Genomic DNA, 17,051 nt, shown 5'->3' on the forward strand with positions numbered 1-17,051 from the left:
CAACTGTATATAGGGCATGTATACACTCACTGACCACTTTAACAGGAACTCTTGTACCCCTGCGCATTGGTGCAATTATCCAGTCAGCCAATTACGTGGAAGCAGTGCAATGCATAAAATCATGCAGATAAAGTTCAACAGCTTCAGGTCATGTTCACATCAAGTAACAGAATGGGGAAACTATTGTGACTTCAGTGACTCTGACCTTGAGTGTTTTTTTAGGAGCTGCTGATCTCCTGGGATTTTCTCATACAACAGTCTCTAGAGTTTATACGACATGGTGTGAAAAACAACAAAATATCCAGTAAGTGGCAGTTCTGCAGGCAGAAACACATTATTCATGAAAGAGGCCAGAGGACAATGGCCAGATTGTTTCGAGTCGACAGGAAGGGAACGTTATCTCAAATAACCACTCTTTGCGAACACGGTGAGCAGAAACGCGTTTCAGAACGAACAGCATATTGAACCTCGGATACAACAACCGTTCCGCTGATAGCTCTGCATTAGTGCCTGCAAAGTTGCAAGTTCAAATCCCGTCCAATAAAATTCACTTGGATAAAATGTCTGCCAAATGAACAACCGTAAAATATTGTATTTAACCGCTACATTCTTCCATATTATTCATTTCCCAATAAAGACTGGGATATTTTAGAGCTTAAATACCCATATCAATTAGAGCAACTAAAAGAATAATAATAATAATAAAAAAGCTACATTTATACATACTATTCAAGAATTAAAACAATATAATCATGTTCTTGGACATAAATACGTGTAGTCTTTTAATTAAGGCTTTTATTTAAAAAAATGTGTCATTAAAATACTACATCACTGATTGTCATAATGTTTACTGGGTTCATTATTATAGTCAAATGCATCTTACAAAGCTATGCACCATAAACAACATTCACAAATCATTTCATAACATACCCTGACAAATGACTATTACATATAGCTCAATACCTATAACACCACAGAGGTGTGAGGGCTGGAGGTATGTAACCATTCTGAATATTCCTGCTGTGCTGAAAGTCGTCAATTAAAAGTAAACTCCAATGTAACAGAAAAGCCTCCATATCACACACGATGGTCCTTCCAAATGGTCAGACCATAGTCTGTTGGCATGTGCAATCAGTCACATTTCATTTACATTTTTAACTGCTTTCATCCGGCCTACAGCTGGGGAGGATCCTGACACACTCACCAGAGCTTTCAAAAGTAACTTCAGTTATACTGCACTTCAGTTATTCAATTCGATCTCCTGGTTTACTCCCTCAGCTCTTTGTCAAGTTAAAGTTGTTTCAAGGGTTTAAGTTCTCGAAGAGCAGTGTGTCACTAGAGTAAATGAGCTGGTTTTGATGCACAGTGCTATGGTATATTTAACAATATACACTTATGGGCACTATTGCAATTTTAATTAGCTCTGTTCAATCATACAAATAATATTTAGATATAGTGAAAAACTGTACAGCTCTTGACATCTAGTATCTAGGTGTTTTTTTGTCCTGAGCACAAAAAGCCACAATGTTACAGGTCTGAATCAAAGAATCCAAATAATATCAAAAGAATAAACTCCTTTTATATAGTTCCAAACCTAAAACAAAGGCTTCAAGGCAACGAATGAAAGGCAATCACTACTGTAACAGTAGTACATCCTTAAGCCCAGTTATCAGGTACACAACAAAGATACATTCATTTCTGACTCATCATGGATTGTGACGACTTGTAACAGACTTATGTGTAAACATTTGTACACCCGGTTCCTTTGCACCAATCCTCTGCATAAAGGCGTGGATGTGACATAGTGTAACATCACTGAGACATTGTCAGTGTGTTTCTCCTCTTCGAGTCTCTTCTTGGAAACGGAACAAAACTCTTCAGTTCTTTAAACGACAATCCTGTTCAGAAAACATCCAGCAGATAAGACCATTACAACCGACAGTATCCACTGAGCAACAACAGGTGAGTGCTTTTAGATTATTAAAATAACCTTCATTGTAAAAATCATATTTTGGTGAGAATTTGACCAACATTTTCACATGCACTTTCTTTCTTCCATAATGCAAATTTCTTTCAAAATGACACACAAAACCTCTACAGCTGATGTGCATGTTAAACCAGTTAAAACACATAAGAAGGATGTGATGTGAAATTCCTGCTTCCTTTACTGCCAAATTCAGATAATCAGGTAATGTTTGTATTAGTGTGCTTGTACAGTCAATCATTACTATTTAATTTACTCTACTGATTTATTTGTGCACTTACTCTTCCACTCCTCTAGGGGCAGTGTGGCATTGTCATAACTGTCATCATATGGCTTAGGCTCTGGACAGTCTTCTGGATCCCTCAGGCCGTCAAAGTAACTGTGGGCCAGCGCACCATCAGCAGTGACGCGGGCATCGGTGTCTAAAACCAGCATCTTCTCCAGCAGGTCCACCGCTGACAGAAATATCAGTTTAGTATAGATGAACAAGGCAAAATTATCCCATAGATCAAGAATAAACATAAAAATCAATGAAGTAATGGACCATTCTCATGTAAGATTTTGTAGTTCACTCACTGAACTAGCACACCCCACCAACCCTGGACAAGCTCGAACATGCTGCATTCCAATACTGTTTTCATCCCAGACTAGTTCGCTCTGATTCAGAATTACAAGCTACACCAAACAAGTGGTGCCTCGCAGCTCAAATTAATAAAAGTTGTAGTAGCAGCAATATTTTTTTTTCCTTAATAACACACTTGGAATAAAGTCATACAAATCATACAGATGCGAGTCCAGAGCTTCAGTTAATTTTCACATCAAACATTAGAATGGGGAAAATGTGCTCTCAGTGACAGAAGGTGCAGAAACACCTTGTTGATGAGAGAGATCAAAGGAGCATTGCTAAACTGGTTCGAGCTGACAGATAAGCTATGCTATCTCAAATATATTTTTTTTACAACTGTGGTGAGCAGAAAATCATCTCAGAACACATAACACATCAAACATTGAGGTGGAGGGGCTACAGTAGCGGAAGACCATGTCAGGTTCCACTCGGGTTAATGAAGAACAGGAATCTGTAGCTACAATGTGCACAGATTCACCAAAACTGGACTGTTAAAGATAAAACATGACATGGTACTATGACTATGACATTCAGATGCCAGGGTCATAAATGGTGTCAACAGCGTGGACCCAATCTGCCCTGTCTCAATAGTTCAGGCAGTTGGTGGTAGTTGTATAATGACGTGGGCAACGATTTATTGACACACATATACTTTTCACAATTTAACCATCTTATACCTTAAAATGGGAATAAAATGAGTAAATTAGGGCTATAAAGGGATACATGTCATCAACCAGAATAATCAGCTGTGGTATTCAACCAATGCTCAATTGGTATTAAGAGGCCCAATTCCCCACACCATTACACCACCAGCAGCCAGAACTGCAGAAACAAGGCAGGTTTGGTTCACGTATTTATGCTGTTCATACCAAAGTCTGACCCTACGATCTGCATGTTGCAGCACAAATCACGATTCATCAAACCAGGTGATGTTAACTGCCCAGCTTTGGTAACCATTTGTCCACTGTAGCCTCAGATTCCTATTTTTGGCTGACATGAGGTTTGGCATCTTGTTCTGAGATGCTTTTCTGCTTACCATGATTGTAAAAAGTGTCTTGTATGAGTTACTCTCGCCTTCCTGTCAGCTCAAACCAATCTGGCCATTCTCCTCTGACCTCGCACACCAACAAGGTATTTCCACCTGCAGGACTGTTGCTGACTGGATAGTTTTTGTTTTAGAGACGGTTCTGCATGAAAATCCCAGGAGATTAGCAGTTTCTGAAATACTAAACCAGCCCATCTGGCACCAACAACCAAGTGAGATCATATTTCCTCCCATTCTGATGTTTGATGCGAATATTAACTGAAGCTCTTGATCTGTAACTGCATGATTTTATGCAATGTACTGCTGCCATATCATTGACTGATTAGATAATTGCATTAATGATCACGGGTACAGGTTACAACAGGGGTAGAACTATTAAAGTTGCTGGTGGTGAAGTAATAAAAGCATATGTCACAATTATCGGCACACCTGCATTTAATACTCTGTACAACCTCCCTTTGCAAGCAGAACAGCACTAAGTCTGTATCTGGAAAAAAAGTGCTTTAAAGAAATTATGGCTGAGTGTGCTCTTTAAAATGGCAAAGGGAATTCCCCTAAAAGGAAGTAGTGGGCATTAGTTGATGACAGTATGTGAAAAACAGTATCAGAACATAATACTAGGTTATGAATAATTACAGCATGTAAATTCTAGTAGAATATGGACTCAATAATGATAGTAGTTTAAATTAAATTGGCCTCTTGCTTTTTGTCTGCTTACCTTGTTCACTGGCCCGGGGAAACAGTGCAGAGAAATCTTTCCGAGGATAAAAGGGCAGCGATTTCACATAGTTCTTTGCCTGCACACACAATGCATGGTATTGCCAAAGAGAGGATATTAAAATATCATATGCAGTAAGACAGGGACACAGAAAATCAATATATACAGGCAATGATCCATGTCTTTAATAATTCAATTGTCACCTTATGAGGAAGGTACAACCAAGATATCACACTCAACATATGTTTGTTCTTTTTGTAATATGTTGTATAACCATATAATATGTTATATACAACCATACCGTTAGCCCAAGTTCAGGTGTACCTTGAATGGGTCTGTAAATAAACTCTCTTACCTCCTGGCTTTCTAGTTTCTCGATGAATTCTGGGCCAGGCGTCCCTGTTACCTTCATGATTTGAACCAGCTGGTCCATGTCTGATTTTCAAAGATTAAAGATGATATATAAAGGCTATATTATATATTTAAGGCTATATAAAAGGAATGCAATTTCTCGAGGAAACATTTGTCCCATTCCAGGAGGCTCAAAAGCAAGACAGATGCCAGAAAACACTCTATAGTATTTCCTGAAATAAGATGAAATTCTCAGAAATGCTTGTTACCAGATGAAGAAGGACTAACATTGACAGAAATGGTTATTGAAGGATACAGTCTTTTCCTTTGAAGAGTGTCTTTCCGTTGAACATTTCTCCCATTATGCACCCAACTGACCAGATGTCCACTAAAGAGCAGGCAACAGTCACAATAAAGATAACTCCATTACTAATATAACACTACAATCAGATTCATATAATGGGATTAGAGTCCATTTTAAAATTTGGATCAAACTCAAAATTACACCGTCAGTTGAGATTCTCCAATAACAATCATATTGAGTCTAGGACTGAGTTTAATCAGTATATTTTAAACCAGCTCTAAAGGTGAAAAAGGAAAGAGCGTCATCTCGCCTGTCTGGTTGTAGTGCATCCAATTTAAAATAACCTCAGGCGCTCGGTACCATCTTGTCACAACATAACCAGTCATCTCTTGCTCTGCATGCCTTGCTAGGCCAAAGTCCAATATCTGTGGCCACAGATACAAGAGACTGTTAAAACCTCCATCAATCCCATTAATACGGTCAACTGGTCAAGTCCTCAATGAACATCAGTCAATCCAAAACTTTCAACACATTTCCACCTCTACTTTCACAAAAAGCCAGAGGAAACTGACCTTCAGCTCGCAGTCCTGATTCACTGCCAAGTTGCCTGGTTTCAGATCCTGAAAATAAAAAATACCAATCCGGATATTTGTTAGAATTGTTGTTCCTCTTAATGCTCTTTATCATTTAGCTCCTGGGTTCATAACTGCTGAAAAATACTCAGTATTCCGTAATATAAAGCGCAGACAGAATAGCGGAAACACAATACTGTACTAAAGTGAAAAACAGTTTAGAGCAGAATACCGGACAGTGCAATACCTCAGTCTAATAACAATTCTTAGAAAAAATACTACAGACATTACATATGGAGATATAACTGGATACGGTCAGGTAAGGAGTTCTGACAGTTACTGTAAGCACAATATTGCCAGAAGCACAATAACACAAACTTGGCACGATTGGAAATGGCTTGAGCTTTATATGTTTTCCTAGATTTAATTCTAACATGGTAATTTAAATCTTTGGATTGATTCCACTGGATTCAAATGTATATATACAAAAAATTGAGGCTAAGTGGCTGAAGTGCCACCTTCCTAGTTACCTTCCTACAAATTCCTATGTCTTTCTCTACTAGTGACAAAGCTTCCGCACCTGCCACTTCCTTGTCTCTTCCCAACTATTCAACAACTCCTACCCAAGAATCTTTAATGGCAAGCCTGGTTATATAGAAGAAAGCAGTAGCTGCGCAGAAGTCCAGCCCAAGTTCTCAGATTTCTACCCACTTTTTACAGTTCCACAATCACTCTCAACATCAATCAGAGGTGGACACTGTAGGTGATCTGTGAACTGTGCATAAAATAATGCTCCAGTGCAATTATTTGCTTTTTCCGCTGAGAAGTGCTTTTGGTGTGTCACACCTGCATGGAGGTGGAAAAATACAGACAGTTGCTCCAATTCTCTGGAACACCCAGAGAGTCCAGTTCTCTGCACACCTGAGCTACGTAAGCAGTAGCTGTGAAATCAGATTATCTGGCTCAGGTGCATTAGGAGTGGGAATAAACTCAAAAAGTGGATTAGTTCTTGAAACTTGACTAAAACCCCGGTGAACAAATGACAACTCATCGTTCATCTCCAAAGTCCTGTTTAAATTAGAAAAGACTACTTTTCTTCTTCAACTTGTAAAAAAAGATCAGCAATGAAGCGTCCTAAGAATTAGGTGAAGGAGATTAAAACCACACTGACACTATTGGGCTGATGTGACGCATTTTGTAATACCGCATTGTAAATCTCCAAGTATCCCGGCACTACTACAGCAAGTGCGGTACAGTTCCAAACATGTAAAGACAAGCCTATTGGGAAACCGCTTCCTGCATTACCTTGAATGTCATGCCTATTGTGAAACAACATGGTTATGACTTGATTCACCAAAATATTGAGTTCTGCTATGGGGATATTACTTACTTTCTGCATTTCTCTCAAAAATCAATAGATAAAAAACCTCTAGTTCTGTTACAGTGATGAAGACCAGAGGTCATCCTCACATAGAACATTAACTAACTAGTACAAGCTCTTCTAATTAGCATAAACAGTTTTTATTTAAGAGTTTCTTCTTAAAACCTATTCACTAAACTGCTGCAAGAAACCTTTACTAAGGAGTTCCTGAACTAAGTGAAAGAGCAGACTTGACTCTGTCACTAAGGATAATGGCATATTTTATTAATAAAACTCACAGCAATTGGCTGTTGCTATAGCAGACTGCACACTAGAAGTTGTGTGGGATACGGGACTGTTTTTTTAAACCCAATCCTGTCTGCTCCACAGAAAGTTTGACCAATCTTGCGACCATTCTGCAGTTATTGTTCGCACCTATTCTGGATTCTGGAATGACTGACTTACTTATATTAACTGACCACGTGAAACCCCACCCCCTTCCCATCACAATCTCACAATCAGTAATTTTTGACTGATGCTTGAACGATGCACTTGATGCAACGCCCTCGCTTTCTGTCAAGGTAAATGGAGAATGTTTTGAGTTTCACTTGAAATAAAATCTATTAGTGTGCTCATGGGCAAGTTCTCAAAAATGGGAAGTGGGCCTCAAGGGGAAAAATGTTATCTGCCTGGCAGAGTTCAATGACCTTACTCATGAAAGCGACTCGGCAATAAAGACCAATTCCTTATCGGACAGCGTTAAACTCAACATGGATTAGAATGAGACTAAAATGACACTGCATTATAAATTATGATAAAAGCCAGTTTATAAAGATGAAAACAACTTGTCATTAGGATTGTAATTTCTTGTACATAGTTTCCCTCGATGGTTAAAGCGGTCTTCCTGAGAGAAACAGCGAACATGTTATGTGTCTTTAATTCAACTTTAATTCAATGTGCTGAATTCGTGATGGATAACAGATGCTGTTTATTTGCTGCCAAACACTTACCCTGTGAATGATGCCAGCACTGTGAATGTACTGTGGAGAGATATTAAAAAAACATGAGTGAGCCTCTAGCAATTAGTCATGTTCAATGCTACGTTCAGTCTGGTTTAAAAACTGATTCTTTTAGAAGTTCAAATGATTTTTCTTCTAGAATATTTCTGTTCCAGCTGTGCGAAATATGTTAACATAAAATATTTAATCTATGGACTTTATTTACAGAACAGCGCTGTTGAATTCTCAAATCTTACTGGTCAGAAGGCGTCGATTAATTTTCTATAACAGCAGCTCGGACAGTAGCTCCGGCTTCTTGCTGGCAAATTGCAGTTTTATATTAACAAACAGATTATCGTTTCTATAGTAACAGATACAGATGGATTTGCATGGTGGATGCTCTACATAATCCAAGACTAATAATACACAGATTAAAAACATTGTGTTATTTAAAAACACAAAAAAGCCCCATCATTATTTTCTGTATGGAAATGTTTATTTAACATTTTTAGAAGGAGTCTCCAGTGTCAGTACTTTGTAAGAAAGGTAAAGCTAATCCTTCAGGTTTCCCAACAAGGGTCTTAAAGTCAGGGTACGTTACATTTGATAGTATCTCAGTAACGTGACGTAATGAAGTGAGTGTATGAGTGTTTATAACTGCTATAATGTAAGTGATAGCAGGTACTAACCTGTTTTGCAGACATTCCACAGCATTAAATGTAAATATAAATAGCTAAAAAGTATGATGTGTTGTTCTTTGATAAATAACAGAAAGCATAATTGTTGCCAAGTCGCAAAATTATCAACTTTAAGCTGGTAACAATAACTCCGCTTCACATCAGGCTACACCCCGCCCAACGTTGTTTATTTTCCTATAACAGTACAACCCAAGTGTTTTATTCCTTATTTAAATATGATAAAGGGCTGAATTACTGAAGTATGTCAATAACCCTCTCAAATACCCAACAGTATGACAAACTTAAAACGACAACAGTTACACTCTAAGAATATACTGTAAGTGTTGGATGAGACAGACATGAGAGAACATCTTGCCAAATTTGTTCTTATGTAGCTTGATTTAACTTGCCAAAACAGGAGAAAAACAGTAAAAATTAATTCTGCTTCTGACACTTTCTCAAGATTTTGTCTTCTCCGTGCACAATAAGGCAGAAAGTGACTACACAAGTAACTTGGTAACTGTAATTCTTCTTTCTAGAAGAGACTATTTTTGGAATTTTTCTACCTTTAGTCCACAGAGCATCTGGTAGACCAGGAACTGCACACGGTCTTCTGAAAGCAGACCCCGCACCTTGGACAGATCTGTGTACATGTACGGCATCACCAGGTAGCTAAAACAGAATTCAATTCATTAGTTGTTTTCTTAAATCAGTGCAGCACAAACATTACAGCTTTCCAATGGTCAGCATCACCACTTTACAGACCACTGGCTCCAACCAGTTACCATGTAAGGAATGAAACACGATAGTCTGTGCTGTTATAGGAAAATAATCAACAATGGGGTGGTGTGATGAAGAAGTTGATTGTTTTACAAAAGCATGTCCAGTAGTGCTTTATACCACAGTGATTTGCCAATGCGATTTTTTTATTTTTAAATTAAAAAGCAACAAGTCACACTTTTTATCTGTATATAGTAATATAAAACTTACTGACTATTACAAAGCACTGACACACATGACTCCTTCGGAAAACGTTAAATAAAGATCTCCATACAAAAAACTTCACTATATCAATGATTATATGATCTTCTTTATTAGATAACAGTTTTAATCTGTTCAGTATTACTTCTAGATTATGTGGATTGTCTGCCATACAGGTGTGTCTTAGCTGTTACTATAGAAATAATAACGTATTAGAACATGCGCATTCAAATAATAAACCTGTGAATTACTGTCAGAGCTGCTGTTATAAAAAAAAAAAAAATGAATCAACACCTACTCTATTAGAGAATTTAACAGCACTGAGGTATGAAGTATAATAACCTGAATACAATTCCCCAGATAAATTAGATCACATCTGATTTACAAAGCTGATGGTTATAGCCTGCTAAGCTTATGATGATCTCTATCTATGAGACAACACATCATAAATAATTTCACTCACAAGTCCTGAAAGGATTCTAGTCGGGTGGCAGGGGTAAACACATCCAGCAGTCCAATCACCTGAATCAGCCAGGAAATGATAAGAGGGAAATTCAGATGAAAAAAACCCCAAAACATCATGTTTTTGTTGTTTTCTGTGCTTATAACTCTCATAGGTCTACTTAAGTGTTTAGTATATACACTTAGAGGACGCTCACCCAGCTTTTTTTTTTTTTTTTTTTAACTTCTGGGCAAATAAACAAATCACAGATATGACACAAAACAATTTTTGTTTAATTGCTGAAAATTCTGGCTTCGTAAAACTTACCTCAAACTAATTACATTTATTTATTTTAATTAATGGCACATTTCTTTTCGAATCAAGTAGAGGGAAAAAAAATGATGGAATTACTCAATGTTGAGGAAAAAAAATGATGGAATCATCAACAACAACAAAAGAAATCACAATTAGTAGTTTGTTGCTCCTCCTTGGGCGTTTTTTTTCTTTGAGGCATGGACTTCACTAATGAAAAACAATATTCTCCATCAAGCTGCTTCCAACTTGCAGGATAGAGCCTTGTCATGGACCGATTTTTTTAATTTCCACCATAAATTTGAATCAGATTGAGTTCTGGACAGTTTGCTGGCAAGGTCATTGAGTTGATCTGCCTTTCCTGAAGAAAAGCTTTAACACTTTTTGCTCTGTTGCAAGATGCATTATCATCCTGAACAATGACTTCATCAAAACCAAACCTATTTTCTATCGATGGAATTAGAAAAGTGTCCAAAATTTCAACGTACACCTGTCTAACCTGGTCCTTTACCTGACATGCATCCTCATATCATAAACGAGTGAGGAAATTTGATTGTTTTATTCAGGAAGTCATTTTTACATGTTTCATTAGAACGGCACCAGAGAAAAGTCCCAGCATCATCTCCTTGGCCAATGCAGATTCGTGATTCATCACTAAATATCACTTTCATCCAATCCTCCACACTCCATGATTGCTTCTCTTTAACCCACTGTAACCTTGTTTTCTTCTGTTTAGGTGTTAGTGCTGGTTTTCGTTTGGCTTTTCGATACGTAAACCACATTTCATTCAGCCGATTTCTTACAGTTCCGTCACAAACATTGACTCCCGTTTCCGCCCATTTGTTTTCCATTTGTTTTGTTGTGCATTTTCTATTTTCAAGGCATATTGCTTTGAGTTTTCTATCCTGACGCTTGCCATCTTCCTCGGTCCACCCGTATGTTTTCCTTTCATAACCTTCCCATTTTGTTTACACTTGCACCAAATTTTAGACGAACAAACCGACATCTTTTGCTACACTCCGTGTCAGATTTCCTTCTTGAAGGAGTTTTATAATCCTTTCCATTGTTTCAATTGAAAAAGTCCAACAGCTTGTTAAAGTGTGTAAGCACTCTAGTTCATTGCATTTTTAGACTTGTGCTGGTATTTGTTTTAGAAATCTGAAATACAAGATGATTCCATAATGTTTTCCTCTACTTGATTTGGAAAAAAATATGCCATTAATTAAAATCATTTCATTAAATTTGTTCGAGGTATGTTTTACCAAGCCCAGTATGTTCAGCTATTAAACAAAAATTGTTTTGTGTGATATCTTCGATTTGTTTATTTGTTACGAAGTAAAAAATCCGGGTGAACATCCTCTACGTTTATTGATTCCATCATTTTTGCCAGGGCTTGTATCATAGGGAACTGGCACAGCTGATTATGAAACAACGATATGATTACTGAAGTGTCTCAAAACTATGGCGTCTTACTATAGTTGCCTTCTTCCTGTAGCCCTGACAAGACTTGTCTTAGCACATTCTTAGACAATTACAGATTTATAGTCAGTTGGGATCTGCCTGAACACAAGCAATGTGAAAGCAATGAGTTGAACTCATTGCTCTGGTTTAATCTGGCTCCTTTAATGCTTGACTAGCAAGCGCGCACCATTTTGAATTAAAACAGTGAATTTCAATGGGGAAAAACGTGGATTTTTATTTCAAACAAAATTGTCAATCTTGAATTATCTTCAATTAATTATTCGCCCAAATAAGAGGATTTCAGCCAGAAAATGAAGACAGTAAAAAAGTTTTGGACCTGTGCAGCCAGACTTTGCATCTTAATGTTATTAATAGACAGATTTAGACGGAATTGTTAACCAATAGCAGTAACCATATATTAGTAATATGATGCCCAAATTCAATTTTTTTTATTTGAAGGAATAAAATTGCTCTGTGCCTCACCAATGGTGGCATATAATAATATAAACATTGCACTGGTGATAGCATCCTGTGTTGCTCCTATAGCATGTAGCGAACATACTGGCAACTGCACCAAAATTATAACAACATGCTTATAACACAGTACATTTATAACACTCAAGTTCACACAAGTTCCACATTTTTTTCAATGTTTTTTTTCATTGCAGGTTATTGTTTGTCAAGTACTATTACCAGGGCTTGGCATTAAGCTACTCTATGAAATAATACAAATCTACAAAATAACACAAAATATATCAGTGTTACCTCAATAGTGTTTAAAAAAAATTTAAAAAAAATAAATCGTTTTCAATTCTAGATCACTGGGTGCACCTGGACTTCAAATATAAGCGTCTCCCAAAAACTGTATTCCGCAACAGACGTTAGGTCAACTGAATTCCTGATGGAAACTGAATGACCTTTCAAATCCTTTATTTTTTCGCCCTTGACACATTCTGAAGAGAAATAATTATGAACAGAAACTGGACAACACAGTGCAAGAGCAGCGACTTTATCAACCGTCTAAGGTTAAAGCAACAACCTTATTAAAGTCTATGGCCAACGAAAGCAAGGCACAAAAAAACATGGGAAAGAATAGAAGACTCACATTTTCATGCTTCATGTGTTTGAGCAGCCTGAGCTCTCGGTAGGCCCTCTTCGCAAAGATCTCCGACTGGAAGGGCCTGTGAAGTTTCTTGATGGCAACTTTCTCCTGTGTTTTTTCATTGATAGTTGAGCTGTGACAGAGACAGGATGAGGTGTGAGGTGAAATTGTGGTAGAAAAAAGTAACCACAGAAACACAATAGTTGTGCACTCATCTGTACACCGCTTAGTCTGTATAATAGTACTACAATTTTACTCAAATTACATTAGCTGGCCATTATATTTTGTTCAATGTTTTACTGATGGTGTATTAAGCTGTAAATGATTTAGCTCTGACTCATCTAATGAAATGGTATAATCCAGCTTGAGCACTTTGTTCAGTCGAGGAAGGTTTACTATTAATTCCTAGGATCTATCACAGCTGAACCAGTCTTAGATGTTCTTCTACACCCCACCTATATCTGAAATATTAGGAGCGCAATTTCTGCATGTTTTTATAACCAGATTAAAGACTTACCCATTCAAACTGGCTTATTCATAGTTCCTGTCATTAAACATCATCTGTGACTGTGATAGATCTAACGAGTCTTTTAGTTAATACACTGTTTGACTAATTGTGGATGGTTTGATTAATGTTGTTATTTATTCATTGTTTTACTAACATTTTTTACCATTTCTTTTCACTGTGATGCTTCGCAAGGTTTACATTTTTTACATTTTTATTTTTACGTTCTTTTCTTCCATATATATATCTCACAAAAGTGAGTACACCCCTCACATTTTTGTAAATATTTGATTATATCTTTTCATGTGACAACACTGAAGAAATGACACTTTGCTACAATGTAAAGTAGTGAGTGTACGGCTTGTGTAACAGTGTAAATTTGCTGTCCCCTTAAAATAACTAAACACACAACCATTAATGTCTAAACCACTGGCAACAAAAGTGAGTACACCCCTAAGTGAAAATGTCCAAATTGGGTCCAAAGTATCAATATTTTGTGTGGCCACCATTATTTTCCAGCACTGCCTTAACCCTCTTGGGCATGGAGTTCACCAGAGCTTCACAGGTTGCCACTGGAGTCCTCTTCCACTCCTCCATGATGACATCATGGAGCTGGTGGATGGACACTGTATATTGTTTATGATTGTGGATTGTTTAATTCATTGTCTAATTTTGAAACTTTTATGTAAAGCACTATAGATGTAAAGTATATAGATAGATATGTATAGATCTTATATATAATCTAAAGTATATCTGTCGTGTCTTGCCTTAAGCCTTAGCTGAAGCCTCTCAGTGGGTGTTTTGACAGCTCGGTGGAACATCAGGGTGAAAGTATTGTTAATGTAAACCACTGCATCATGCAAATGTCATCCTGCAGCTCTGTGGCTGTTTGTGAGTGTAGGCGGTTGTAGTTTGACTTATGTAAATGAAGCTTAACAAGAAGATTCGAGTCAAATTTAATCCACGAGTTTATAAAAACTTCGTAATGCTCTTTTCACATATATAACATATGTGAATACTCAACACACAACTGAAATCATACTTGCACTGGATGTGGCTCTCTTTTAATCAGTAAATGCACAAGACAGAGCGTATTTCATCATCTGACTCGACTGTAAGAGACTTTTTTTCCTGGTGGCTCTATGAACAACATCAGGGGTTTCAAACCCCTTTACCTTTCAGACTGTTTACTGTGTTGGTGGTTTTGATAGACCTTAACAGGAAGTGTGTTTGCGGCAGTATTTTGGAACATTTCATTTTCATGCTTTAGGAGATTATTAATGGTACAAATGAAAGTGTATGCTCAAAACATTTGCATTAGTTGTGTTTCATTGCCACTGAACAGCATGATTCATAATCCACTGTTACATAACTGTGTTGGTTCACAACATTTCAGCTTGTCCATTTTTATCTAATGATAACGAGTGCTTTCAAACCGCTAGCAGATCAGTGGAACAGACAAAAGACAAGCAAAGGACAGGCAAAAGGAGGGCAAAAGATGGTCAAATGACAGGCAAAAGAGGCAAAATACAAGAAAAAAGACAGGCAATGGAGGCAAAAGACAAGCAAAATACAGGCAAAAGACAAGTAAAAGATGGGCAAAAGACAAACAAAAGATGCGCAAAAGATGGTCAAATGACAGGCAAAAGACAAGCAAAATACAGGCAAAATACAGGCAAAATACAGGCCAAATAGGAAAAGACAAGCAAAAGACAGACAAGGGTTGGAAAACAGGCAAGACGGGCAAAAGACAGGTAAAAGACAAGCAAAATACAGGCAAAATACAGGCAAAAGACAAGCAAAATAGGAAAAGACAAGCAAAAGACAGACAAGGGTTGGAAAACAGGCAAGATGGGCAAAAGACAGGTAAAAGGCAGTCAAAAGCCAGGTTAAAGGCAGTCTATAGGCAAGTTAAAGGCAGATTAAAGGCAGGTTAAAGGAAGGTTAAAGGCAGTCTAAAGGCAATCTATAAGCAGGTTAAAGGAAGGTTAAAGGCAGGCTAAAGGCAGGTTAAAGGTAGTCTAAAGGTAGTCTAAAGGCAGGCTAAAGGTAGTCTACAGGTAGTCTATAGGCAGGCTAAAGGCAGGTTAAAGGCAGACTAAAGGTAGTCTATAGGTAGTCTAAAGGCAGTGTATAGGTGGGCTAAAGGCAGGTTAAAGGTAGTCTAAAGGCAGTCTATAGGCAGGCTAAAAGCAGGTTAAAGGTAGTCTTAAAGGCAGTCTATAGGCGGGCTAAAGGCAGGTTAAAGGTAGTCTAAAGGCAGTCTATAGGCGGGCTAAAGGCAGGTTAAAGGTAGTCTAAAGGTAGTCTAAAGGCAGTCTATAGGCAGGCCAAAGGCTGGTTAAAGGTAGGTTAAAGGTAGTCTATAGGCGGGCTAAAGGCATGTTAAAGGTAGTCTAAAGGTAGTCTAAAGGCAGTCTATAGGCAGGCCAAAGGCAGATTAAAGGTAGTCTAAAGGCAGTCTACAGATGGGCTAAAGGCAGGTTAAAGGTAGTCTAAAGGTAGTCTAAAGGCAGTCTATAGGCAGTCTATAGGCGGGCTAAAGGCAGGTTAAAGGTAGTCTAAAGGCAGTCTATAGGCGGGCTAAAGGCATGTTAAAGGTAGTCTAAAGGTAGTCTAAAGGCAGTCTATAGGCAGGCCAAAGGCTGGTTAAAGGTAGGCTGGTGTTGCAGAGAGAACTGGGCGGAGAGAAATGTTTACAGAAGAGAATAAAGGCCTAAACTGATAAGCATAACACAACCTCTGGAGGAATTTCCAAACAACTGCTTATGGCACTGTTACGACATCATGAGTAAATGCTACACAGGCACTGCTTATATAATAGATCATCTCCGCTCTGCACGCAAATACACACCATCCAAACATCCGCCTTCACTCACCACACTGTGCCGTAGGCTCCGGTCCCGATCTGCTTTAATCGCGTGTATTTTACCGGAACTTCCCACACAGTGCCGTTAATTTCCTCACGGTTAAACTGCTGCTGCGGCTCCTCCATCCCAGCGGACGACAGGACGGGCAGATCGCTTCTCTTTCTCTCTCTCGCTCGGCTCGCGGTGGCTGCAGTTCGCATCCGCGCAGGAACTTGAGTCGCGTGACTGTCACTGTGCTCGACACTGGAATCGGTCAAACACCGTGCATGCATGTTTCACCTCTGAAAGCCATGGTTAAGTCTACTTTCACTCTGTCTTGTAGGCGAAGGAAACGCCTAATGTACCGATCAGAGGTGGCGCAGTGTTTTCACACGCTTAGTGATTCTGAAACGATTCGTTCCTAAATGACTCATGAGTCGACCTAATTGATTCGCAAACGTGAATCAGTCTATTCAACCACGCTGTAAGCGCGTGCTCAAAACGACACCCAACTGAAATATCTATACAGTATGCTATAGTGCACTACTTTCACTATTTAAAAAAAAAAAAAAAAAATATCTGCTTATGTTCAAAAGTGGACAATATCTACTATACTAAAGAAATGCCACAATGCAGGAGAAATCCACAGTTTGGAACAACAAATTTGGTTACTTAGATTTTGATGACTTTGGTTACTTTTCAGATTAGTTTTTTAATGAATAGTATATATATATAACATGCCTTCTCTTAAAATGTACTATTAAT

The 17,051-nt window shown here is 38.0% G+C and overlaps 1 protein-coding gene across 1 annotated transcript; it reads right to left on the reverse strand.

The window, feature by feature from the left end:
- Positions 1-777: 777 nt before the first annotated feature.
- Positions 778-16,869, reverse strand: mapk13 (mitogen-activated protein kinase 13). The gene is made up of 12 exons (XM_053625625.1): positions 16,317-16,869; positions 12,936-13,065; positions 10,079-10,137; positions 9,201-9,306; positions 7,970-7,999; positions 5,600-5,647; positions 5,338-5,452; positions 5,040-5,111; positions 4,728-4,807; positions 4,373-4,451; positions 2,266-2,439; positions 778-1,898 (listed from the first exon to the last, which is right to left on the reverse strand). The coding sequence occupies exons 1-12, from the start codon at positions 16,577-16,579 to the stop codon at positions 1,813-1,815; spliced, it is 1,242 nt and encodes a 413-aa protein (XP_053481600.1). The 5' UTR covers positions 16,580-16,869; the 3' UTR covers positions 778-1,812.
- Positions 16,870-17,051: the final 182 nt, after the last annotated feature.

Source organism: Ictalurus furcatus, chromosome 5 (assembly GCF_023375685.1).
Source record: "Ictalurus furcatus strain D&B chromosome 5, Billie_1.0, whole genome shotgun sequence".
Lineage (NCBI taxonomy): Eukaryota > Metazoa > Chordata > Actinopteri > Siluriformes > Ictaluridae > Ictalurus > Ictalurus furcatus.